The sequence below is a fragment of the Neophocaena asiaeorientalis genome, unplaced genomic scaffold (genome assembly GCF_003031525.2).
Source record: "Neophocaena asiaeorientalis asiaeorientalis breed wild unplaced genomic scaffold, Neophocaena_asiaeorientalis_V1.1 scaffold161, whole genome shotgun sequence".
NCBI classification, from domain to species: Eukaryota; Metazoa; Chordata; class Mammalia; order Artiodactyla; family Phocoenidae; genus Neophocaena; species Neophocaena asiaeorientalis.
The window spans coordinates 569,290-595,382 of NW_020171987.1; the positions used below are offsets into that span (position 1 = coordinate 569,290).

The window sequence follows — 26,093 nt, forward strand, 5'->3', positions numbered from 1 at the left end:
GAGGAATAGTTGCTGTGGAAGGGGAAGCAGCCAACCTACTGTGACTGGAGGCAGAAAGAGGTAATGTCACAGAGAGCCAGCCAACCGAGACTCCTCAAGGGGGTTTCCTGACAGGAGGCACAGGAAGCCCCTATAGCAACACTTGTTTTTTTTTTAAAGGGGTGGTTTTTGGTTTTTTTTTGTTTTATAAAAATTAATTAATGTATTTATTTTTGGCTGCGTTGGGTCTTTGTTGCTGAGTGCGGGCTTTCTTTTTAGTTGGCGACGAGTGGGGGGCTACTCTTCGTTGCAGGGTGCGGGCTTCTCATTGCGGTGGCTTCCCTTGTTGCTGAGCGTGGGCTTTAGGCACAAGGGCTTCAGTAGTTGTGGCACATGGGCTCAGTAGTTGTGGCACACAGGCTCTAGAGCGCAGGCTCAGTAGTTGTGGTGCACGGGCTTAGTTGCTCCGTGGCATGTGGGATCTTCCTGGACCAGGGCTCAAACCCGTGTTCCCTACATTGGCAGGCGGATTCTTAACCACTGCACCACCAGGGAAGCCCCTATAGCAACACTTTTTTCCTCATTTTCAGGTATGCTCAAGGACGATTAAGTGAACCTTTTTGGGGACCTCTGTGAAAGCTTTTATTGAAAGTAGGTTATATTGGCATTCATTCAGCTAGTGTAGGCAACAGTGAGTTTCAAAAGTTGCAAAATGTAAAATGTGAAAACTAGAAGACTGGGATTGGAACTAACTTGTATCTTGCTTAGTCTTCTTTCTCTTCTCTTTTTAATCCTCTGCTCCTTTTACCCTAGTCAGTATCAAAACAATATTTCTGTAACTAAGAAGAGAGGGAAAATCTACTGACTATAACTTTTGAACAGGCATTTTAGTGGAAGCTCTTTTTTTTCATGTTTCTAAAAATTTTAATTTATTTTTGCTTATTTTGGCTTCTGTTGTTTGACTTTTCTCTTTTTCTTTGCAATTTGAGTATTAAGGATGGTTAGAGGTTATTTAATCCAGTGCTTTTCAATTTAATGTGCATATGAATCGCCTGGGGATCTTGTTAAAATGTAAGTCTGATTCAGTGAGTCTGGGATGGGGCCCAAGATTCTGCATTTTTAACAAGTTCCCAGGTGATGCCAGTGCTAGTGGTCCAAGGACCACACTTTAAGTAGCAAGAATCTATTCCAGTTTCTCAGGATGACAATACCAGAGAGACCATGTTTGTTCAATGGCCTATACCTAATTAGCAGTTGTGGGCTTGACTTTTTTTGTTTTTGGCCATGGCACTTGGCATGTGGGATCTTAGTTCCCGACCAGGGATCTAGTCCTCACCCCCTGCAGTGGAAGCGCGGAGTGTTAACCACTGGGCCGCCAGGGTAGTCCCTTGTATTTTTTAATGTGACGAAAAGCCATATTTCTGAGCATAAGGAAATAGTTACAAACCAAGAGAAATCCTCCTGTCCCCCTAATTAGATGGAACTCATTTAGCCAGTGTTATTCAGTTTGAATCTTTAAGATGTAGCTTAAGATTTTTCTCTTGCTAACCTTTTCACTTTGGAGGATTTGAAGAGATTGATTTATCCAACTGTGTCTGTATTCATTTATGGTTTTAGGGTTCTTGGATTTTGGACTTTAGGTGACCATTAAGAAAAACATTTAAATGAACTTAGAAGATATTAAAAAATATCTATATTGTATTCAAACCGAGTCTTTGAGGTAGAAGCATCTTGCTGTAGAAGGGTAAATCGTTATGTTTTATTTATGTAAATTGACTATTAACCTATACTTTATTTTCAGACAGTTACGAACTGGTGAAGGTAATATAACCAGATAGTTTTGTGTCTTTGGTAGTGCCTGTATGAATACTTTTTGTTCTCACTTGCATTTGAATCTAGCCTGGTTTTTCTTGTGCCTTAAGTGCTGTTTGGGTTTGTTGCAGGGCTGGAGGTGGGATATATGTGTGTGTGTGCACCTGTGTGTGTACACACTACTTGGGTGAAGTGGCACTACATCGTAAGAACCCTTCCAGCCCTTTAAGAGTCCATAATTCTCTAGTTCTTTGTAGATTGGTGGAAAGGAGGAGGGAACATACTCTATCCCATAGAAGTGGCACTTAGCAAGATGCGTATTGCTGGTAGCAAATAATTCAGTCCTGATTTGACAGTTCTTTTCACTAGTTGAAAGGTATGCTTTTATATTCTACTTCTTGCATTTCCCTAAACTCTGTTAATTAGTTGATCTTATAAACTTGTACATAGAAAGGGACTTGATCAGCTACTCTTACTGTTATGATAATTCTTATGTTTCTTTTAAGCTGCTAAGGGAAATATGAACCCATGTAGATTTAATGTATTATAGATACACACACACACATACACACACTTTAAATTTGGCCGTACTGTGCAGCTTGTGGAATCTTAGTTCCCCGCCAGGGAATGAACCCGCACCCTCAGCAGTGAAAGTGAGGAGTCCTAACCACTGAACCGCCAGGGAATTCCCTTAATTATAATTTTATTTAAATTATCCTTTTACTAATTTTTACATAATGAACTAGATTGTGGGACAAAAACATGGTAATTTTCCATTATGTACAATACCTTTTGGAGTAATTGTGTATTTATATATACTATTATTGTTAGTAAATCTTAAGAAGCTGTTTCAGTACATTGGAATATTTTAGGCTCAGGTTTGTTTTTATCATTTTAGTGTTTAGGAAACAGTTTCCTAGACAGATTGAGAGATCCACCTGATTCAGGTTCTTTGATTTGAGCTCTTTGAGTTATTGCTCACTCAGGTAGTGCAGCTTCTGATTTTACAAAATTGTCTTGGGTTACAGCTCTTCATAGAAAAAAGAAATAAGGAACTACTTACTGTAGTTCTTGCCTGCTTTTGTGTAAAGATGCATATAAGCTTGAGTTTGTGGGCTGTGGGTAACCTTCACAGGGAATTACCTATGGTTTACTTTTCTGCACTTCAAAATTTTTGGTTCACTCATCTCTTTTTCCTCTCTGTTCAAAAGAGATGTCCTCTTCTTCCCTGCCTACAGGAAATGAATCCTTTCTGTCTTATCCAGACTTTGTTTATTAATGACCTTGACTCTTTTTTGGATTGTGTAAAGTAGTAGTCATAGTATTAATAACAATGATATCCAGCCTTAATTAAGTACTTACTATGTGCCCTGGACATAGTATAACAATAGCTTACATTTTATTATCATGTGCCAGGTACTGTTCTGTATTCTTCATATATTAATTCACTTAATTCTTTTTCTTTTTCTTTTTTTTATGGTGGTAAAATACCCATAAGATAAAATTTACCATCTTAACTATTTTTAAGTATATAGTTCAGTGGTATTAAATACATTCATAATGTGTGCAAACATCACTGCCATTCATGTCCAGAACTCTTTTCATCTTGCAAAACTAAAACTCTATACCCTTTAAATGATAATTCCCCAGTTCTCCCAGCCCCTGGTAACCATCTGTTCTACTTTTGGTCTCTCTGATTTCTCACTACTCTAGGTACCTCGTATAGGTAGAATCATACAGTAGTTATCTTTTTGTAACTGGCTTACTTCACTTAGCATAATGTCCTCAAGGTTCATTTGTATTGTAGCATACTTCAGAATTTCCCTCGTTTTTTAGGGCTGAATAATATTCCATTTAATATATATACCACATTTTACTTATACATTTGTCTGTCACTGGGCACTTGGGTTGCTTCTACACTGTTGCTGTTGTGGATAATGCTGCTTTGAACCTGGGGGTACTAACTCGTTTAATTCTTGCAACCAGCTTAGGAGGTGGAGACTTTGGATGAGGAAACTGCATCTTAGAGTAGTCAAGCGATTTGTGCAAAATCACACAGCTAGGAAGAGCCTGTCTGGGATGAATGTTTTAACCTCCATAGTGGACTCCCACATATCTTTCTATGTTGGTGCCTTCTGTTTTGCCTATAGATGTCTTCCCCCCTATTTACTATATATTAATATATAATTAATGGTATGTAATAAAACACCTCTATAACTAATGTTCACTAATGAACAACATATAGTATATTAATTTATCTTTTAACATGTGTTGCGTTTTAGCTGTAATTCAGCTCAATTAAAAGTAAAGTTGAAATTCCTTGAAGTGAACTTTAAGGCTCCCGCTTGCTCCCCGTATGCTTCTCTTCTACCAGAGGCAATTCTTTTTTGTACATATTAGATTTATAATTTTTAGAAAAATTGGAGTGATAGAGTGATTTGAATAGGACCTGTTATTTAGAGTATAAGAGATTTCATGAAAGGGAGTTTTGAGTAAGAGTTTGAAGATAATGTATTTTAGGGCAAGGTATAGTTTTACACATACATAGGCTTAGCAGTAGGCATGTACACATTTCTGAGCAGTGGAGGATGGCAAAATGAGACAGGGATAAGACAGTTGTACTTCTGAAGTTAGAGCATATACCTAGGGACTTCCCTGGTGGTGCAGTGGTTAAGAATCCGCCTGCCAATGCAGGGGACATGGGTTCGAGCCCTGGTCTGGGAAGATCCCGCATGCCACGGAGCAACTAACCCTGCGTGCCACAACTACTGAAGCCCTTGCGCCTAGAGCCCATGCTCTGCAACAAAGAGAAGTCACCTCAATGAGCAGCCCATGCACTGTGATGAAGAGTAGTCCCTGCTCAACGCAACTAGAGAAAGCCTGCATGCAGCAAAGAAGACCCAACCCAGCCAAAAAATAAATAAATAAATATATTAAAAAAAAAAGCATATACTTAGGAGTTGGACAGTTAGAATCATGTTATAATATTTGATGAGAGTTTTGGTTACAGATGCCTGCCTATTTTTTAGTGGTCTAGATGGCAAGCACTGATTGAATCTGGTGTTACAGGCTCTGGAACTGGAATTTTTTTCCCAAAGCCCATAATGATAGCACTGGTACCATTCATACTTCATGAAAACAAAGTAAGAAAATTAAATTTTTAAATTGTTGAGTGGTTTGGAAGAAATTTACTCTAAATCTTATTATATACTTGATTATTTGTATTACGTATCATTAATTCTGTGGAATGGGAGGGAGGACTCTAGAAGCTGATACTGGGCCCTACACCTGCCAGATTCTTTTAGAGTTGATTTTTAAGCTTGCACAGACTAAATCTTGCTGGTTGAAGGGGTTTCTTGAAACAGAAACATCTATGCTTTAAAATGTTTTACTATCTATTAATAGAAATAGGCATACATGATATTTTAATGAGAAGGCTTGGAGGATTTGGGATTTTTTTTTTTTAAATGGTAGATACCCCTGGGTCTTCAAGATTTATTTGCGATGAATTACCCAAGTTGAAATAAAAGTCTTTTGACTGATGATTTTTCCATAGACAAAGTTTACCAAGTACCAAGCTTAAACAAAACTCAGATGAACTTAACATAGTGGAAAATTTGCTGTATAAACAACATATAAAATAAAGATGACTATGCTTAAGTAGGAGACAGTTAAGTGTTAGCAAACTGTTCAAATGTTCAGTGGCATACTTTTGACCTGCCATTTAACATACAATTAACATTCTAAGACCTGAAGCTGATTAGACAAGTTTGACAATTAAATTTGTGTGGAAGTGAATGGGCTTTGCAGTTTAAAATTAAATAATACACGTCTGTTTAATTACTGTTGTATGTATATAAGTGATCACATAATAGAATGAAGCTGTGGGCTTAAAGTGAATTTAAGACTATAAAACTTTAATCACATCTGTTTTATAACTTTAAATTGGTGTGATATGAAGATTAAAAAGGAGCTAATCATTTTGAAGAAGTCTGCTCTGCGTATAGAATCAGTAAATCAAGATGATAATACCTGTTAGGTTGGAATCTTTTATAATGTTGAATGAAAATTTTGATAGTTTTTGATGAAGAGAACTGTGTCTTCACAGTTATGTGAAGCATATGTTAGGACTGTGTCTTCATTTCAGTGATTGTTAATAGCAGAAATAAATTTTAAAAAGGTTAGGTGGTGGTAGTGTTACTGTTTGTGTGTATGTTCTCTTTAATTTGTTAATGTGAAAATAAGAATGACCTTAATATGAGTTCTTTGAGTTTCTGGGAAGATAAAATAAGGTAAAGCTGTACTTCAAATAGTTTTTGTTTTCAAAGGTTGAAATGTTATTTGTGTCAACTAAACAGATTATAGCATTATGTTTGAAAGTAAAGCTGTGTGTAGGGATTACATTGTTTTATCATCAAATGTTGGTCTTTTTGTGGAAGCAGTGGAAGCAGTGATGTTTCAAGTTATCTGAAGTCTTTTTCTGAGATTCCTTAATTTATGTTGGTAGACTTTAGGTTGTGTTTCCATAGAATTGTAGTCTAAATGGTGGTTTGGTTCCCAACCTAGCCTATAAAGCTTGCTTAATTCCTAAGGTAGCTAAATCATTTACTGTGTTTGCTGTGAAAAGTGACAATATGTACTGTTTCAACACAGGTAACCAAACAAACTATATTGCAACAAATAAAGAAGTTTATAAAAACTCTGTTGGGGAAACGAATTTGATTTTTATAAGATGGGGAGGAGCTAGATTGAGAGCATGATGGAGACTGGGGGGGACTTTGTGACACTGATTATTTTGTCTAGGTGGATCAAAAACTCATGACTTTTAATTTTGCTTGATACAGGTGTGTCACTAGCCTGTGGTAGAGCTCTCTTAAGCTCATTAATGGAACTAAGTGAACAAGGTGAGAAGGAGGAAAATGGTTTTTCATTTTTAAAAATTGTGGTAAAATATACATAACATAAATTTCTCTTTTGTTTAACAGTTGAAAGAAATGGGGGAAAAATGGGTTAAAGAGGATGTGGATATACTTTGCAAAAGAGATTACCAGAGATCAAGTTTACTGAGCAGTGAGCTAGTGAGAGAAAAAGGCAAAGTGTGCCTAAAGCCCCATGGGGAAGGAAGAAAGCTGGGGTTCAGCAAGTCAGCAGTTCTTGCATCGTTTCTGGAATAAGGTCTGACAGGCGTTGGTGGGTCGGGGCCAGAGTCTGACCAACTGCTCTTATGTCAGAAAGGTTTATGATTGTATCTGGGGAAGTGGCTCTAAATTGTGAATTTCTTTGCAAGAGGTTTTAATATAACTGTATCTCTCTACAATCTTGAGAATTAGGTTTCAGAGGCTGTATACCAGTTCTACTGGGAATAGAAATGAGAGGAAATGTAGCTGGTATAGAAACAGTAGAGGTTTGGCAGTGAATTCTTATGAGAGAAAAGATACAAAGGGAAGGTAGACTCTGGGCTTAACATTGTACACTTACCTCTGTTGAAGGACAGGAAATAGATGGCATATCTCTTGGCATGAATTTATTGTGTAAAGAGCTGGTATCACATAACCATTGGTGTTGAGGATAGTTTGGGGGACATTACAGTGTGGTTCTGTCATGGGCACATATAACTTACTTGAATTCAGCAGTATATAGTGGGCAAAATGGGAAAAAAAAGCAACAACCGAACAGCATATCCATTAGCATTGCATCGACTGTAAGCAGTAGAAATCAGCTTTGGCTAATGTAAACAAAGGAATATATTGGAAGGCTGGCTCTCAGGAGAACCAGTCTCCGAAAATGGATAGGAATCAAGGGAAGCCAGGCAGCAAGGACCAGAGCCAAGGTCAGGCACAGGAACACTTGGAATAGGAAGCCACCACTGGCACTTGGTGACGGTGCCTCTGCTGTCGCTCCGAATCATTTTTAATCTATTCCTGTGCCTCACTGTCTCTCAAGTTAAAAGTTCTGGGAAGGGAGCATTTGGTTGTCTGACTTAGACCCTATTTTCAGCCTGCTAGAGACAGGGATAGAGAAAATCTGGGCCTTTTGGTTTCCAATGTAAAAACGAAAAGATCCATGTCCGTATCCTGTTTGTCACTTCTCCCCAACGAAACTGAACAGTGACTGCTTCCTCCTCCTGTGCTCCACGGCTCAGCAAATAAAGTGCACTCAGTCCTCCTGCCAGAAGCTTGGGAGTGCTCCTCGACTTCTGCTCCTCAGCCCCATAGCCAGTCAAGAGCACACTATCCTGTCAGTCTGCCTCTTACACGTTTTGAATTTATCCACTTACCTCTAAGTTATTATTGCCACTGTAGTCCCACTTGGAGTACCATAAAAGCCTCATAATTTCTCTGGTCTACAGATCGGTTCCTATCCTATAGGAGTATACATTATGTGGAGGTGAACTTTGAAAAGTGCAGATCAGATTGTGCTGTTAGTTTGCTAAAAGCCTTTCAGTGGGCTGCTGTTTCTCTACCTGCTCTTCCTCACCTCCCGTTCCACCCTTTTAAACTGTGATGAGGGACTCCGCAAACTGCATTTCTCCGACTCCCTTGCCAGCTTGCCTCTTGTTGGGTTTTACCATGGGGAGCACGTAGGAATTTGGAAGGTGAGAGAAGCGACTTCTCTTGTTTCTACTTTCTTTACCCCTCCAGCCGCCAGCGACAACTCTTACTCCGTTCCCAGCTTCTTTTGGCACTCCCAGCACCAACCGCACTGCTCCCTCTCAGAGGTGCCAGCTTCTGGAGGGTGCCTCGTAGGCAAATGAGTGCTGCTTGCATTTCCTCACCCACTAGGCTGTTTGAGCATCCTGCCTTCTGTGCTTCCTCTGTAGAGATTGAAACTTGAGGTGCTGTGCTCCTCTCCTTAGAGGTCCAGGTCTTAGCCATTTGGTGCCACCTCCTTAGAGGTTTGAGCCCTGAGATCCGTGGACCCCCGCCCCCGCCTTCCAGGCCCCGCAATGCCCATCCTCCAAGCTCCTGGCCTCTGATAACACGCCTCTTCCGTTTTGTTCCGCAGCCCTTTAGGTGGTAGTGCTTCCTGCAGTTACTCATCTCTTGTTATCTTCATCTTCCCTTGTTAACCTTTTCAGCTTTCCAATATCTTTGTAACCAGTTTCCTGTATTACATTTCTTGGGTTTGAATTACCCATTATGGTTTCTGTTTGTTTCATGCAAGGGGTTTTCCACTTTCTAGAATAAAGAGAAAAAGAGTTTTCATGAATCACTAAGTCCTTGACTACTTCTCTAGACTTAAGCCATGCCATTTCCCTCTTTCTCTCTATGCTTCTGTATTCTGAATTTTTTGTTGCCAAAACACGCACCTTCTGTTTCTGTCTCAAGGATATTGCAACTGGTAGACTGTACCAAGCACTGGTTCTCACCACACACCCCATCTCTCCTTCCCTTTTCCCTCCACCCCCAACAGAAGTTGCTGGATTAACTTCTGCACAATGCAGGTGGAGGCAGGATACTGTAGAGGTTGTCGAGATAGATTATTGTCTAGGTTTTAATAACACCTTTGCTATTTTGCCAGCTTTATGGCCTTGGGCAGGTCACTTACTGTGGTTTCAGTTTCCTCATCTGGAATGTGGGAACAGTAATTTTCCCTACATGGTAAGATTGTTGTAAGGCTTAATTGAGTTAATATAAAGGGCTTTGAACACTGCTCCGTGCATAGCCGTTGCTCACTAAGTGATCATAACCTGATGTCATTATCAGCTACGTGAGAATCCCTCTGGGATGCCTTTCCTGATATCTGAACTCTGACACATTCTGCCTTTTGTATGCTCCTGTAGTGCCTAGTACTTCACCTTGTCAATACTTATTATGTTTGGGATTATTTGTTTAATGTCTTGTTTTCTTGCTAAGGGTACAAATTATATGAAGTTAGATGAAGAACCTGTGCTGTTCATTGTTATATTTCTAGCATCTGTGCCTGATAACTCGTTGGCCCTTTAGTAAATATTTAAAAAAATTAACTGGTTAATTATTTAAAACAAAAAACCATAGTGAGTTTGATAGGAATTGGTACAAGAGATGGTGGTGAAATGAATCAATTTAAATGATCAACTTTTCTGTTTTTATTACCCACTATGAATGCTTTATAATAGGAGAGGAGAAATACCTGCTAATTTTGAAGCTGCTGTGGTATATGACCATCGAGGTTTAACATCCCATCTTATTTTATTGCCAAAGGAAAAAATATTTCTCAGACTCTGATTAGACTATATTTCTATTTTTTTCATTTTTCTGTAGCTTTAATATTTTTCCCCCTGGCTTGTAAAAGCAATTTGAGCTTATTTCTAAAATTTCTTAAAAGTACAAAAAAGTATAATAAGAAAAGCAAATATTATTGATAATTCCACATAGAGATGACAATTCTCTGGTGTAGGCTTTCCTGTCTATTTTACTATTCATACAGTTTTATCTCCCTACCCCTCATAGTCATACATTCTGATTTTTAACTTGCTTTTTCTTCATTTAATATATTGTGGATCTCTTTCCATATTAATGAATATTGGTGATAAATTTAAATTATAAGATGTTTAAAGATGATTTTACCCTCAGACTACTATTAGGAATGTGAGTTAAAACTCTAAGGTGGTATTAGTTACCAATATTTTGTTTTTAATCAGTTTTCCTCTTTAATTATGTGCTTCCTGAATTGTATTAATGTATAATTGGTGGTTTTACTTGATTAGCTATCTCACATCTCAGTGACTGCAGCTTTTCTAGTCAAGCTGGAAAACCAGTATTTAAAGTAAAGCAGTTTACACGGGAATTCCCTGGTGGTCCAGTGGTTGGGACTCTGTGCTTTCACTGCCGAGGGCCCAGGGTTTGATTCCTGGTCGTGGACCTGAGATCCTGCAAGCTGCGCAGCGCAGAGCAGTGATAAATAAATAAATAAATAAAAGCAGTTTATAAATTTGGCTCTTCTGTTTTTTATATGGTTTGGTATATATACGTCAGTATAAAAAGTGAATCAATGCTTTAATTCAGTGAAACTTCTGTACTTTTGTCTTTTTTTTGTGTGTGTGTGGTACGTGGGCCTCTCACCGCTGTGGCCTCTCCTGTTGCGGAGCACAGGCTCCGGACGCGCAGGCTCAGCAGCCATGGCTCACGGGCCCAGCCGCTCCGCGGCATGTGGGATCTTCCTGGACCGGGGCACGAACCCGTGTCCCCTGCATCGGCAGGCGGACTCTCAACCACTGTGCCACCAGGGAAGCCCTGTATTTTTGTCTTTTAATGAGAATGTATATAATACAAATAATTTGGTAATTCTGTATATTAAATTTGCAGTTAAGGTTATTTCCGCATTCCTTACCTTTCTTCCCTAACAGGAAATAGCTTCTTATTTTTCATGGGTATCACATAACAGAAGTACATGTGATTCGGAATGATTGGAGTTCAAACCAAAAATCACATTCCAGAAACTTCTGTTCCAAAGCCTGAAAATTTATATGTGCAGAAGAATCTCTGAATACCAACTGCTAAATAATTTCTCTGATATCTCTGCATATGTAAGCTGAGTTTCCCATGACCAATCCTTTATAATGAATTCCATCTTCTAATGCCTTTCCTTCCTTGGTCTTTTAAATCTGTTTATGCATAAATATACATAGATAGTATTTTCTTTTAATTGATATTCCACTTGAAGTAAAAAGAAAAGTCTGATAGTAAGATATGTATGCATTCATATATATCTCAAATAAGTGTGTTAAAAAATGAATAGAGAATAATTATGACAGAAAAAGCAGAATGTACCAACACCCTGGGATTTAATAATTATTCTATTTGAACATTATATTTAATTCTGAGCTTCTGGGCAGCCAGTGAAAAGGGAAATATTTCTGTTGTCATCTTATGATCAGAAGAGGGAAACCGTTTCTTTATTTTTGGCTGTGTTGGGTCTTCATTGCTGCATGTGGGCTTTCTCTAGTTGTGGTGAGTGGGGGCTACTCTTCATTGTGGTGCGTGGGCTTCTCATTGTGGTGGCTTCTCTTGTGGAGCATGGGCTCTAGGTGTGTGGGCTTCAGTAGCTGTGGTGCGCAGGCTCAGCAGTTGTGGCTCGCAGGCTCCAGAACTCAGGCTCAGTAGTTGTGGCGCACAGGCTTAGTTGCTCTGCGGCGTATGGGATCTTCCCAGACCAGGGATCGAACCCCGTGTTCCCTGCATTGGCAAGCGGATTCTTAACCACTGTGCCACCAGGGAAGTCCTGTTTCTTTTTTCTGAATTCTGAAATTTGTTAGCATAAGCCAGCTTTTCTCACACTGTGAATATAGAATACTAATTCTGGACTTCCCTGGTAGCGCAGTGGTTAAGAATCCGCCTGCCAATGTGGAGGACATGGGTTCGAGCCCTGGTCCGGGAAGATCCCACATGCCGCGGAGCAACTAAGCCCGTGTGCCACAACTATTGAGCCTGCACTCTAGAGCCCGCGAGCCATGACTACTGAGCCTGTGTGCCACAAATACGGCAGCCCACGCGCCTAGAGCCTGTGCTCCGCAGCAAGAGAAGCCACCGCAATGAGAAGCCCGTGCACTGCAACGAAGAGTAGCCCCTGCTCGCTGCAACTAGAGAAAGCCTGCGCGCAGCAATAAAGACCCAACGCAGCCAAAAATAAAAAATGAATAAAATTAAATTAAAATAAAAAGAAAAGAAAAGAATACTAATTCTGTCGGATATTAACAGATATCAGGATTAAGTTTAGGAAATAATGGGCTAAATAAGATAAACAGACTATTGTATATTTTCTTTTTTTTAAACTGGAGAAAAAGTTTAATAACATGTATACCTCCTATATACATGGGAGAGACCCAGGAAAACTGAGTTACTCCTTACATGTTTTCTTACAACCTTAAATGTTCCTGATATGTATCTTGACTTTCCCAGAGAAAGATATAGTGTTTCCCTAATTTATTTTGCCATGAAATCCTAAAAGTAAATAATAAGCTTTGCAAAATGCTGACCTAGGTCCTTAAACAACATGATGGATTGTGTCTTCAGTACCATTTTTGCAGAAGGTATTACAGGCTTTTTATTTGCCCTATTCTTTTTTTTTTTTTTTGGCCAGTCAGCACGGCATGCGGGATCTTAGTTCCCCAACCAGGGATCAAACCCATGTCCCCTGCAGTAGAAGTGCAGAGTCTCAACCACTGGACCGCCAAGGAAGTCTTTATTTGCCCTATTCTTATGTTGATTTAAATTCTCTTTGAAATACCACGCAGGGCAAGGTTGACTTCTTCAAGAAGACTAGACTCTCCCTATCTCCTAGGATTTGTTACTTCTGGAAAGCATGTGCAGGAGAGCTTTGGGAACTAAGTATTCCTGTTGTCTGCCAACCTGCTGGCCCGCAGTTGGTCTGACTTTCTCAGATGCACAGTCAGTCCAGACTGAGGCTGATTTTCTTTTTCCAAGTGCAACCTGAGTCTTCACAATCCCCATCTCCTAAGGATACAGCTCTTTCAATACATAGCAAGGGCCCGAGTCCTTCACCTCCTCTCCGGGGGCCTGCTACGACTAATTATTTTGAAAACACTAGTAACAGCATGCTTCCAATCCAGTCCCCAAATGTCAGCCCCTTTGGTCTGCCTTGCTGCTCTTCAGCCTGTTGTCACACACTTCTGTTACCTTAATCAGCCCTCCCATTTCTCCTCATCTGTCCTGAACATGTCTCTCTGTTTTTTAGAACAGTTATTTATGGGAAACAAATTGTCCTCTATATTAGCCGCCATGTACTGCATTTGCTTCCGTCTCTTTGTTGCTTCCGCCTCTTTGTTGAACGTTTCTTCTGTCCCCCAGCCTTAAGTTGATTTAGCTCTGTCTTTGAGTTGCTGCTTTTTTTTTTCTGACCTACCTCATGGGTAGGAAATTAGGCAGATGGTCTGCATTCTCCTCTATTCTCAGTGGTACATCCAGACTATTAGTCTTCCAGTGTTTCATTTAACAACAAACAAGACAACACAGTGATTCTTCTGTTTCTTTGAGGCTCATGACTTTTAACTTTCTAACTTATTGCTGTCAGATCTCTCTCACTCTTTGAAGAGTTTGGTACCTGGGTATGGTCTCCATTTTCATCCCAAATCTTGCTATTATCTGTTTGGTAGTATAGCCTGTTGGTCTGTAATTTCCTTGACTTGAATTCATCTGGACTTTATTTTTATATATGGTGTGCAGTAGAGCTCTGTTCTTGATGATCAACTAACTGGGAATCAGTGATAGTAACTTGGCCATTTGGAGGATGACACATTTTAAAGTATATAAATTCCCCCATATATTGATTGGCTAATAAAAATTCTCATGAGCTTGTGTTAAAAAATATTTTAATTTTATAGTAATGAATGAGAGTTGTACCTGAAATGGTGGTATCTGGTTATATCATCACATTAATTCAGTGTTTTGCTCACTGTTGTGTGGCAGAAGGAGCATTGGATACTTTGACGTCTTGCCATTTGCAAATCACTTTCTTTTTTTACTGCAAAGTGGAGAGAGTAATTCCTAATTTATATAGTTGTTGAGCCAATAAAATTCCGTAATTACATATATGTATGTTTGTGTGTTTTGTAAACTTTGATGTTTAAGATCTAATAAAAATTAGAGAACCGTTCTCTCCTAAGATGGGTTATAAGGTTGCTCTTGAACATCACATTGTTTCCGTAAAAAGCTTTGATTTCTCTATACCGTATGTTTTTTATAGGAAACAAAAACGTCTTTAAAAAAGATTTTGTTATTTGTGGCACTTTAATTTGAATGATGGTGGAGGGGGGACTCTGGTGAACATTATTCCAGGCAGCTATTGTAAGTCTAAGGAAAAACAATTCAACTGTTATTTCTTATGACTCTATTCTTGAATTTTACTGTTAATATTATCTTTTTAATGTTTCATTTAAGGTATATGATGTTGATTGATGGCACAAATGAAGTTTTTATGATTGATAGAGATAATTCAGTGTTTCATGTTTCAAATCTGGAATTTCCATTTCGTAAAGATCTCCGCATGCATTTATCAAATACTCTCCTAGATGGGGTAAGTCATATTTTATCTTTTTTTAAAAAAAATCAAACATTGCTGTAAATGTGTATTTTTAATAATTAAACAGGAAATTTAGAATCAGATCCAGTTTTTTTTAAAAGTTTTTTTTATTGGTGTATAATTGACAGTTAAAAAATTGAATCTAGTTTTTGTTAAGATGTTAAATTCCATTTATCTCTTACCTGCACTTACTGTCACTTGATCATTATCTTAGATACAGAATAAGTGAACAAAATTGAATCTTAATTCTTTTGTTCTTTGTGATTGAAAAAAATTCTTATTGAAAAACTCATTTTATTGTTTTACTTGTCAGTTGAATTTTAATTGAGTGATATGACATATCACATTTTTCCTTGGCTCTTTAGCTATATGAACTAATAGTTCTTATTGAAAGAGGATCGTGTCTTTGAAAGCAGCCACTTGTACTTTTACATTTGAATTTTGAAAGCTGATAAGAATTTTCCCATTCAGACAATCTATACTTAATAATCATAAAATTACTTGATTAAAAATATTTTAACTTTCTCCTGTGCAGACAGCTTTCTTCTCCCCAATTCTAAATGTATTCGTTCATTGTAAATAAAAATTAAAATAATACAGAACATTACAAAAAAGCTGGTAAAAATCACCTGAACTCTTAACCATTGGAGTAACTTCTGTTATCATTTTGATGAACATTATTCCAGACTTTTCTCTGTGCCAGAACATTCAATCTTACATCTGCTCCTGAAGGATTCACATTCATATTAGTAATACTAACTCAGAGCATAGATTCTTAAACAGAATGTCTATCAGAATCTTTTGGGGACTTGGGACCCCTTCCAGTCCCAGTAAGATTCTGAGTACAGGTACCTCTGCCCTGGCTGAAAATGAGTACTTTGGTCAAATATGTACCCACGTGGATAGTTACATAATTTTGCATGAAAAGATTTAAATGTTACATCTGTTTTGTAATTTGTGTTGTTTTCACTTAGCAATGTGTTTTGGACCTTTTTCACATAAAAGCCTGAATGATAGACCACTGTATATGTAAACACTGTAATTTAGGGTTTCCAGACTATCTTGCATATGAAAATTATAGGGGATGCTTGTTAAAAATATGGCCTATCCCAGTAGCCTATCCTAGACCTAGTGAATTAGACTCTCCCAGAGGTCAAGTTATCTTTATTTTTAATAAGTGCCCAAGTGATTTTAATTAGGCAAGTTTGACAAACAATTCTGTAATTAATTTAGCCAGCCCTCTTTTGGTGGACATTTGGATTTTTTGTATTATAAGACATACTTGTATGCATATCCTTATACCTTTTTCTTTCACAGTTGTGCAGTTTTTTTTTTTGTTTTTTTTTTTTTGCGGTACGCGGGCCTCTCACTGCTGTGGCCTCTCCTGTTGCGGAGCACAGGCTCCGGACGCACAGGCTCAGCGGCCATGGCCCACGGGCGCAGCCGCTCTGCGGCATGTGGGATCCTCCCGGACCAGGGCACGAACCCGTGTTCCCTGCATCGGCAGGCCGACTCCCAACCACTGCGCCACCAGGGAAGCCCAATTGTGCAGTTTTATAATTAAGATTCTTAGAAGTGAGATTCTACTTAAAGTAACTGAGGAAAAAAGAACTAAATTGGCACAAATAATTAGGTTTCAGCTTGGCTTGCTTCAGGCTGGATCTGGGGACTCAAGTGATATGGGCCATGCTGTCTTTCTCTCTCTTTCTTTGCTTACTTGTCTGTCCTCACTCTGCATGAAGGCTCTTTCCATGTGGGAGGCAAGTTGCCTTGCAACCCAAGCAGAAAGGGAACTATTCTCTCCCAATATCCATATATCAATCCCAGGGAAAATTCCAGAGGGCCTTGCCTAAGTTATATATATATATATCCAAGGAAGAGAGACAGTGGAGACCAGGGTCTCACAGGTGGCAGTACCACTTGGAGTACAAGAGACGTAGTCCTCCCAAGGCAGGGACAGTAACCTGATACACTGTACTGTGTTCACTATGCTGGATTTGGGGGCATTACTCGTTTTAAACATTGACATGTATAATTGCCACCCTTCTTTCCAGAAAGTTTGAACACATGTATAGTTCAGCCATCCATTTGTAAAGGATCTATGCACTGTCTTATTAAACACTGGGTTTTGAAAATTTTAAATCTTCTAATTTTAAATGACTTTTTCATTTTAGGAGACAGTATAGCATAGTGGTTAAGAGCCCTGACTCTAACTGATGGTGTCTTATTGGCTCCATGAGTTATTGTATGAGGGCCCTAATATCGTTTACTCAGTTTCGTCATATGTAGTGAAGTTAGGCTAATAACAGTACTTAGGTCTTGGTGCTGTTGTGAAGATTAAGTTGGATAGTTTATATAAAGTGCTGATAATAGTGTCTGGCACATAGTGAAATAAATGTTTACCTCTTAATTTATGTGAATTGTTAAGGAGGTTTAATATTTTTTCACTTCTGTTTTACTGTATTTAGTACAGTACAGAGTTACTATATTTCTTCTGTGAGTTGCCCATTCAGATCTTTCATACATTTTTCTGTTGGGTGTTCATGTTTTTCTTACTGATTTATGAGAAGTTGTTGTCTATTGGGGTATTACTTTATGACCCATATTTTGAAAAAGTAATATTTTTTCTGGTGTTTTCGGTGGCACAGGTTTAAATTTATGTAGGTAAATTATAAACACCTTTTTTTTTAAAAAAAAATATTTATTGGAGTATAGTTGATTTACAATATTGTGTTAGTTTTAGATGTACAGCAAAGTGAATCAGTTATACATATACATAATTCACTCTTCTTTAGATTCTTTTCCATATAGGTTATTACAGAGTACTGAGTAGAGTTCCCTGTGCTATACAGTATGTCCTTATTAGTTATCTATTTTATATATAGTAGTTAAACACCTTGGTTTTTAATATTTGGCTTTTGTGTCATTTTAAGAAAGAGATATTTTTACTTCAGAATTATTATAATAGTCCCCTGTTTTTCCTTCTAATACTTTTATTGTTTCATTTACATATTTAAATATTTGATCTATCCACGATACATTTTGGTAAAATGAGTAAGATAGGGGTACAGTTTTATTTATTTCCAAATGTCTAAATTGTTACCTCAGCACCAGTCTGCTAATGTATTTTTCCTTTTTAATTAGGTATATCATTTTTATTGTATGTGGGATTCCCTTATATTGTTGTTTGTTTCTTGATTCGCTTTCCCATTCCATTAATATTTTGGTCTTCCTGTGATAGTTTTAGGTTGACTTACAGGCTGTAACTTTAGCATACAATTTAATGTCTGATAGTGCAAGGATATCCAATCTCTTGGCTATTCTGAAGTTTGTCACTTAGATTTTGCTCTCTTTATTTAGCTTTCGGGTGAACAAGGCTATTTGAGAAGTTAGGCTGAATTAGTGTGTTACACTTTATGTGCAAATCTGTACAACAAGAAGCTTGTATTTTTCTCTGCAGAATGATCTCTGGTAGGCTTATCTCCAGACCATTTACCTTTCTGTTTGCTATGTTTGGTTGTGTGGTTTATCTCTTTGCCACACCTTCACTATTTTTCTTTGGAGGGAAAAGGGACTCTACATCTTTTTTATGGCTTCCCACAACTGTAAGTTTCTTTTCTACAGGGATACTGCTCATGTTCTTTAATATTTATTCACTTTTTCAGTATTGAACCTTTTTCACAAGGCAGATTGAATTATATCTGGCTAATATTCTCTGGAATTTGTATGAGAATGCTTCCTGTCTTAAGATGAAATTTGCATCTCTGTTTCAGATTTATATCAGTGATATTGGGAAAATAGTGAGTAGCTTGTGAATGTTCCTTTAAACTCTCAATGATAGAATTACCCTAATGAAAGCCACATGCATAAAATATGTATTTATTTGTTTAACAGAGGGAGTACCATTTTCCAAGTGACCTGAATGCTTGTTGCCCCAATCCCATGTGCTTTTTAAAAAATTTACCAGGTAAATATTGGAGTGTGCAAGCCAGAAGATGGAAGACTGTGATTGGAGAATGAGATGTTTGAATCAATCACTTCTGAGGTATAGTTTTGGGTGATGAGAAGGTTCAGGATGTGACCTAGAGAGAGTGAGAGTTTGAGGTTGTGTGGAGAAGAGCAATGGACATGAGATCAAGGAAAATTTTAGATGGGTCATAAAGAGTGATGACAGAAGTCCAGGGAGAGGTTGACTGAGCTGCATATAAAGATTAGAAAGAAGCAAAGAAGGTAGTATAGTTGATTGAGACTGAGTGGCAAATGGAGACTGAGCGAAGAGTACCTATAGAGTCACAGAATTGTCTATACTGTGTACTCTGTGAGGCTACTAGTATTATAAATTTTCATTCCTGTGACGGTGTGCGTGGTAAAATATTTTGACATATATACGTATACCTTTTAACACATTTGTGCGTGTGCGCGCACGCATGCTGCACGTGCACACACACGCCCCCTTGTGGTTGACAGAGCCACTGCATAAGGTTGGAAGTATTGCTACTGCACATCTCCAAGGTGTTCCGTCCTTATCGTAGTTGATGTGACAGCTACCCCTGGAGTTGTGCTGTCCATAATCTGCATTGCCAGTACAGCAGCTCTGGTAATTGGTTCATGGGAACAGCAAGAACATTTATTTTGGTTTTTGTTACTTTCATTTTATTTAAGGTAGTTTTTTAGCATCGTAATTCATAAAATAAAAGGAAGAAAAAGACTCAAGTTATAGCATTTGCAAAAGTTTAGTGTAGTTTTTCATTCCTATCATGTACCACACCAGGAGTGCAGGCATTGCTTAGAAGGTTGAGGAGAAGGCCTCACCCTGGAGATATCTTACTTCATTGGGTTGGGACGGAGAATGATAGGTAACGAATAAAACGATAACCCGAAGATTGGCATTTAAAACAAGTCCTTTGGTTGTTTAGAGGAGAAATGAATTACATCTAGTTAGAAACTAAAGATGGTTTATAGAGGAGTTGGCGTTAGATATGGGAAGATTTCTATAGAAAGAGATTTTTGTTGGACATGGGCCAAGGGCATTCCAGGTAGGAAATAATGCTTAAAAATTAGATGCTTAACCACCTGCAGATTTAACTTAGCAGTACTATTTATTTTCACCCCAAACTTGGATAACTGAGAGCAACATAATAGACTCTTGTGAGGTTTTAAAATAGCAATATGATTCATGATGTCAGTTTACTTGGACCAGAATTATAGTTGCCATATCTGTTTTTCCACTTAGTTAATTAAAACAGTCCTCTGTAGTTTCCTGTTTCTTCTACATTTTCATTTGCAAATCATTTTTGTAAAATTCCAAATCCAAGAATAACTCAAACTGCCTAATTGTCTGGCTGTCGTATGTGAGCGTTTAAGCTTTTGTTTTGCTCTCTAGATTATGTTCTTTGACCCACAGAATGTGGAAAATAGGAGTTTAGAAATACGGCAGTAATTCACTTGAAACAAATCAGTGAAGTTCAATCAATTTTATACTGAGGATAAGAGGAGGATATAACAGTTAATCATTAAAGTTAATAACAAAAATCTTGGGAAAATGGCATGTCTTTTCATCTGTTAATTTTTTATAAAGGAATATGCATGCTCATTGTTAAAATTTTAGGAAGTCTGTATGTTATAAAATAGAACTCAACTATCAAGAAGAGATTAAATTTTAACATTTTGATGTATTTCCTTTTAGTCATTTTGTTGTGCCTGTATTTATAGAATGTGTGTAATCAACACGTACATAGCTGACGTTTAATATATGCTGTTTATCTGGGGTTCCATCATTTTCCTTCGCTCTGAAGAACTGATTTTAGGATTTCTTTTTCTTTTTAAAATTTAACTTTATTGAAAAAGTTGAAATATAGTTTACCATTCTAAGGTATATAAGTCAGTGGTTTTTAGTATTCACAAGATTATGCAACCACTGCTATCTAATTCAGGAACATTTCATCACTTAACTATGATAATTAGAACCAAGTGGGCCTTATCTGAAAGGATTTCAAGGAATGGGTTACCTTTGAGATGAGCTTTGAAGGCCCACAGGTTTTCCACAGTTAATTACTTCCTTTCATTAAAACCCTTCAGTGGGGGCTTCCCTGGTGGTGCAGTGGTTAAGAATCAGCCTGCCAGTTCAGGGGACACAGGTTCAAGCTCTGGTCTGGGAAGATCCCACATGCCGCGGAACAGCTAAGCCCGTGCACCACAACTACTGAGCCTGCGCTCTAGAGCATGAGAGCCACAACTACTGAGACTGTGAGCCACAACTACTGAAGCCTATGTGCCTAGAGCCCGTGCTCTGCAACAAGAGAAGCTACCACAATGAGAAGCCTGCACACCACAACAAAGAGTAGCCCCCACTCACCGCAGCTAGAGAAAGCCCGCATGCAGCAACAAAGACCCAACGCAGCCAAAAATAAATAAATAAAACAAATTTATATTATAAAAACCCCAAACACCCCTTCAGTGGTTCTCCATTGCTTAAAGCATGAAAGCCAAAGTACGTAATGTAATATTCCTTATATCTGGGCCGTGCCTAAGCATTTAACATCATCTTTGACTGTGAGCCCTTGAAAGCATAAGTCCCACCTATTACTGAGCTTTGGATAGTTTACCACCTTCTCCATGCCTTTTAAATACCATTTGGCGTGTCCACCATCCTGCTAGAAGATATCCACCACATCTTTCAGGATTCAGCTAATGGGTTTCTCACCTTATTATCAAACCTTTGTCTTACTCTTCATGTAGAAATAACCACTCCTTCTCCTTATGTTTATACAATGTGCCCTTATTGACTGGAATAGTAAAGGTATATACTTGTTGTCTTAGTATAGTTATTAATAGCCATCTCTCACTCTCAAAAGTATCCTGGTTTAGACAGATAGCTACATGGTCATTCTCTCTGTATGGCCATCTGTCATTAAAACTGTAGCTCTTCCTTCGACCTAGCTACTTATATATTTTCCTCTCTTTCTATTACTCTGAGCCCCTTGAAGCTAGGGACTGGGTGCTTAATGTCTCCAGCACTTAGAGCATAGAGTATAGTTTGTGCTCAGGAAATATTAAATGGGTAGGCAGAAGAGTGGATGCCTGGGAACTTCAGATAAAGGCAATGGAATATGGAGAAGTACAGAGGATAGGAAAGTCAAACATGCAGATTTTGGGGTTTTTTTGGTAGGGCCCATAATAAAGGATTCAGCATCTTTTTTCTGTGGGTTTACAATTTTCATCAAAAGTAGAACGTTTTTGTGCATTTCTACCCTTCCACCTGTTGAAAATTTAATTACTAATGTTCTTTCATTAAAACAACAACAACAAACTTTTCTGTTTCGTTTTGGATAGTTTGTATTGATTTGTCTTCACGTTCATGAATCTCTCCTTCTCCAGCATCTAAACCACTGTCCATCCCAACCACAGTATTTTTCACCTCAGACATTGTAGTTTTCACCTCTGGAAATTGAATTTGAGTCTTTTTTAAGTCTTCTTTGTCTCTACTTACCTTTTTGAATATATGGAATACTGTTAGAATATTCTTGCCTGCTAGCTCTAACATCGCTCACAGTTTTAGGCCTATTTTGATGGATTTTTTTCTCTTCTTTATGAGTTGTATATTTTTGTCTCTTTGCATACCTGGTAATTTTTGATTGGCTGCCAGACGTTTTGAATTTTACCTTGTTGGGGGCTCAATATTTTTGTATTCCTATAACTATTCTTGAGCTTTGTTCTGAGATGCAGTTAATTTACTTGGGACTAGTTTGTACCTTTTGAGTCTTGTTTTTAAGATTTGTTAGGTGAGGAGTCTTTAGGGATAATTATCCTCCACTACTGAGATAAGATCCTTCTGAGTACTCAATGCCCTGTGAGTTATGAGACTTTCTAGTCTGGCTGGTGGGAACAGGAGTTATTCCCAACCTTGTTGAGTGACATGTATGGTTCTCTTTAAGATTTTTGGGTACTTCTTTGCCTGACCTTGAGTAGTTTCCTCACATGCTTGCTTTGCTGAATATTCATGGGGGTCTATCTGAAGACATCCCTCTCCCACCCTATCCTCTGCTGTGAAAACTCTAGCCTCATTGGTCTCCCTAGACAACCTGGTCTATTTTCTCAATTCAGGGAGACTGCTGGGCTCACCTGGGCTCCCCCTGCCTGCATTGAAGCCTGGAAACTCTCCTCGACCAATAAGCTGGGACAGTTGTAGGGCTCATATAGTTATTTACTGTTTCCTAGGAGTTACTATACTTTGTTGCTGGATGTCTAGTGCCTTGAAGATCATTTCTTCATATATTTTGTCCACCACACAGCCTAGGTCTTTGTTAGAATCCCTGGGTTCTCTTCTCTTTTAAAAACTGTGGGTAAATGTTTTCTTCAGCTAGTTGGGAGCCATATTTTATTCCAGTAATGCTCAGATTGTTTCTCCAATTCAACACGCAGTCCCGTAGCCTTTATTTCAGACAGGAGGAGTGTTCTGCTATTTTAATTACTTTTTAATCGGAAGAGGGAAAAAAGAAGACAAGAATAACCACTGAGTTTCCTTCTCTATATTTTAATGTAATAGTGACAGTTATCAATGATTTGTCATTTTACAAGTAGGGCTTTTGGGGGTTTAGTGGGCTTGGAGGTGAACCCTTTTTGTTTTACCAGAATTTTGGTAGTTTCCATGGCTATCAGTTTTTAAACTTACTGGTTTGTTTATTCCTTTTTACTTGTTTAGTTTGCTGATAATAAACTTTCTTTTTTGTTATTTTTACTGTTTGAAGAAGATATGTATTTACTCATTTCATCAGGTAATTTGGGAGGGAAATTCTGTGATGTCTGCTCTCTGAACCTGGAAGTCCACTTAATTTCCATCCACACATTTTTGAAAAGATTAATTGAAACCTGTTATTGGTGCTACCTTGTTGGCTTATAAAATTCTCAGATACAAGTACTTAAAAATATTTCAGTAAACAAATTTAAAGTAATGAAAATGATTTATGTCAATTGTTGGGTTCAAGATGATAACCATAAATAAATGTCTGTAGCTTAACTAATACATATTTGAGAAAGAAATCAATTGGTAATAGTTGCTTAAAACTAGAAAATATATTTGTCTTCCATCAGTGTGTTCTTTGTAATTTTAGATGGTTGTATGTGGATATTGTCATGAAATTAGATAATAAAAAGACTGTTTAGTTTCCAAGGAAGAATATGAGGAACGAATAATAATTTTAGGTTAAAACCTATTATTAAGAATTAATATTTTAGGTAATTATTAAGATCCTGCAAGCTGCATGACATGGCAGAAAAAAAATTTTTAAAATCCTACATTATATGTCTGTAATCACCCTTTAGTGTCCTTTATCTTTTTTCTGTCAGAGTGCAGATTTTAAGCTCGTTTCACTTAATGGCTGTGATATGTGATATCATATTCTCTTGCCCTGTTCCCTTTGATCATAGTAGAGGGATACGGAACCAAGAAAGACTGTGTGGGTCACATGGAGATTTTATCTATAATAAGGGCACCATTTATACCTATAGATTTTATGATTAAAGCAATTGGCATACAACAGAATTTAAAGCAATAATGATTTAGCAAAATTCATTTTTTAAATGTTGCTGATATTTAGAATTTAAAACTTGTAGTTTCTTTATCCTAATAGTTGCTTAGTAATTCAAACATAAGATGTAGAATAGAAATTCAAATATAAAAAATGAGGCGATATTGTCATATGATTTTATTGCAATACAGAATAAATTCATGGTGGGGTTTTTTGTGGTGCTGACAGTCTATTGATTTGATCTGTGTAGAAGTGTGTTCACTTTGAAATTTCATCAAGTTGTATATTTATGATTTATGTACTTTCTGTGTGAATGTTATATTTTAATCAAACTAAAGAAATTGCTCTTAAAGTATGAATAAACTTATCTTCTTTTCTCTTTAAAGGAAATGATTATTGACAGAGTAAATGGACAGGCTGTTCCTAGATACTTGATATACGACATAATTAAATTCAATGTAAGTACCTTTTATAATTTATAAAATAAAAATGTCACTGAGATAATAATTAGTTTTTAACAAATAAAAAGTTCTACTGCCTTAGAGATAGTAGGAAAGCAGAATGATGACTCATTCAAATTACCTATTTGATACCTTATTAATACTTTTACGTCTCCTTTTCTTTCTCTTAATTGCCTAATATTTAGCACATTTCTTTGTCTTTGGATTCTTTAGGAACTTCAAGTGAGTAAGGAAAAAAGTTTAATTGTGATAAAATAAGACAGCATTTTGTAAAATGGAAAATTCTCAATTTTAGTTATCCTGTACTCGATTAAAAAGTCTCCAAATTTTATTAGTCTGTCACTTAAAAAAAAAACAGAAAAACCAGAGAAACTGACTATGAGTGTTCACTGTGTAACATGGAGGCACAAATATGTTATTCATGAGTACATGCAGGAAACTTGAAAACAAAATATAAAATTGCCTGTTGTAAATAGATTAAAAAAATAGGAATTATATTCTCTACCCATTTCCTGCAATGTTAGACTCATCAAGAATCTGTTTTCCTGTTAATGTTTAATTATAGTATGAATGACTGAATTATTTAGGCGGTACAAGATGACTTCTGTAAATGCAAGAAGTTCTTTCAGTAGTGTATATCCATGAAAAGGTGTAATCATTCCTCTAGACGTGTTATTCAAATTGCATAATCACTTAGTATTCAAACCAGACTGAAAGCAATTAAGACTTCTGGAATTAAAAGTGTTAAGTTATAAGGTTTTGAAGATTTATAACAAGGCTTTTAAAAAGTTCTTTTTTAGGGGTATACATTTTAAATTGTAGTAGTAAGATTCAGGATTGCATTTATCCAGATTATTTTTTCCTGGAAATGTTCAATGTATGTGTCTCATTTTTTTGTTGAATTTCTATATTTCAGAGTTTCAAATTTAAGAAACTCAGTCAGAAATCAAGTTTTATTTTTGTTCTGTCTGTGACCACTATATTCCTCAAAAGTAAGGTGTTCCAGAATTGATTCATTCTCATTACAGATATTGGAATAATGTTCATTGGGCCATAACGAGATGTAAAGGATGGGTTTGGCCTTGTTTCTTTTTGAATGGGGGTGCACTGTCTCCTTTGCCTCTTGATAATGAACTCCACTTTAATATTGTTCAGTGCAGGTTCACTTCTTAGTCTGGGAGCTTTGCCTGAGACCACAGCCTTCTAATTCTTTAAAAAAAATACGAAAAATTTCAGCATGCACAAATATATAGAGAATAATGTAAGGCATACTTATGTACTGACCTCCAGATTT

At 37.3% G+C, this 26,093-nt stretch overlaps 1 protein-coding gene across 4 annotated transcripts in view; it reads left to right on the forward strand.

Moving 5' to 3' along the window:
* Positions 1 to 26,093, forward strand: part of RNGTT (RNA guanylyltransferase and 5'-phosphatase) — a 242,835-nt gene that overhangs the window by 51,397 nt on the left and 165,345 nt on the right. For all 4 annotated transcript variants that reach the window (XM_024747399.1, XM_024747414.1, XM_024747405.1 and 1 more), the window contains exons 9-10: positions 14,670 to 14,805; positions 24,725 to 24,796. In XM_024747399.1, the coding sequence (XP_024603167.1) occupies positions 14,670 to 14,805; positions 24,725 to 24,796 (208 nt within the window). The remainder of the gene's footprint in view (positions 1 to 14,669; positions 14,806 to 24,724; positions 24,797 to 26,093) is intronic.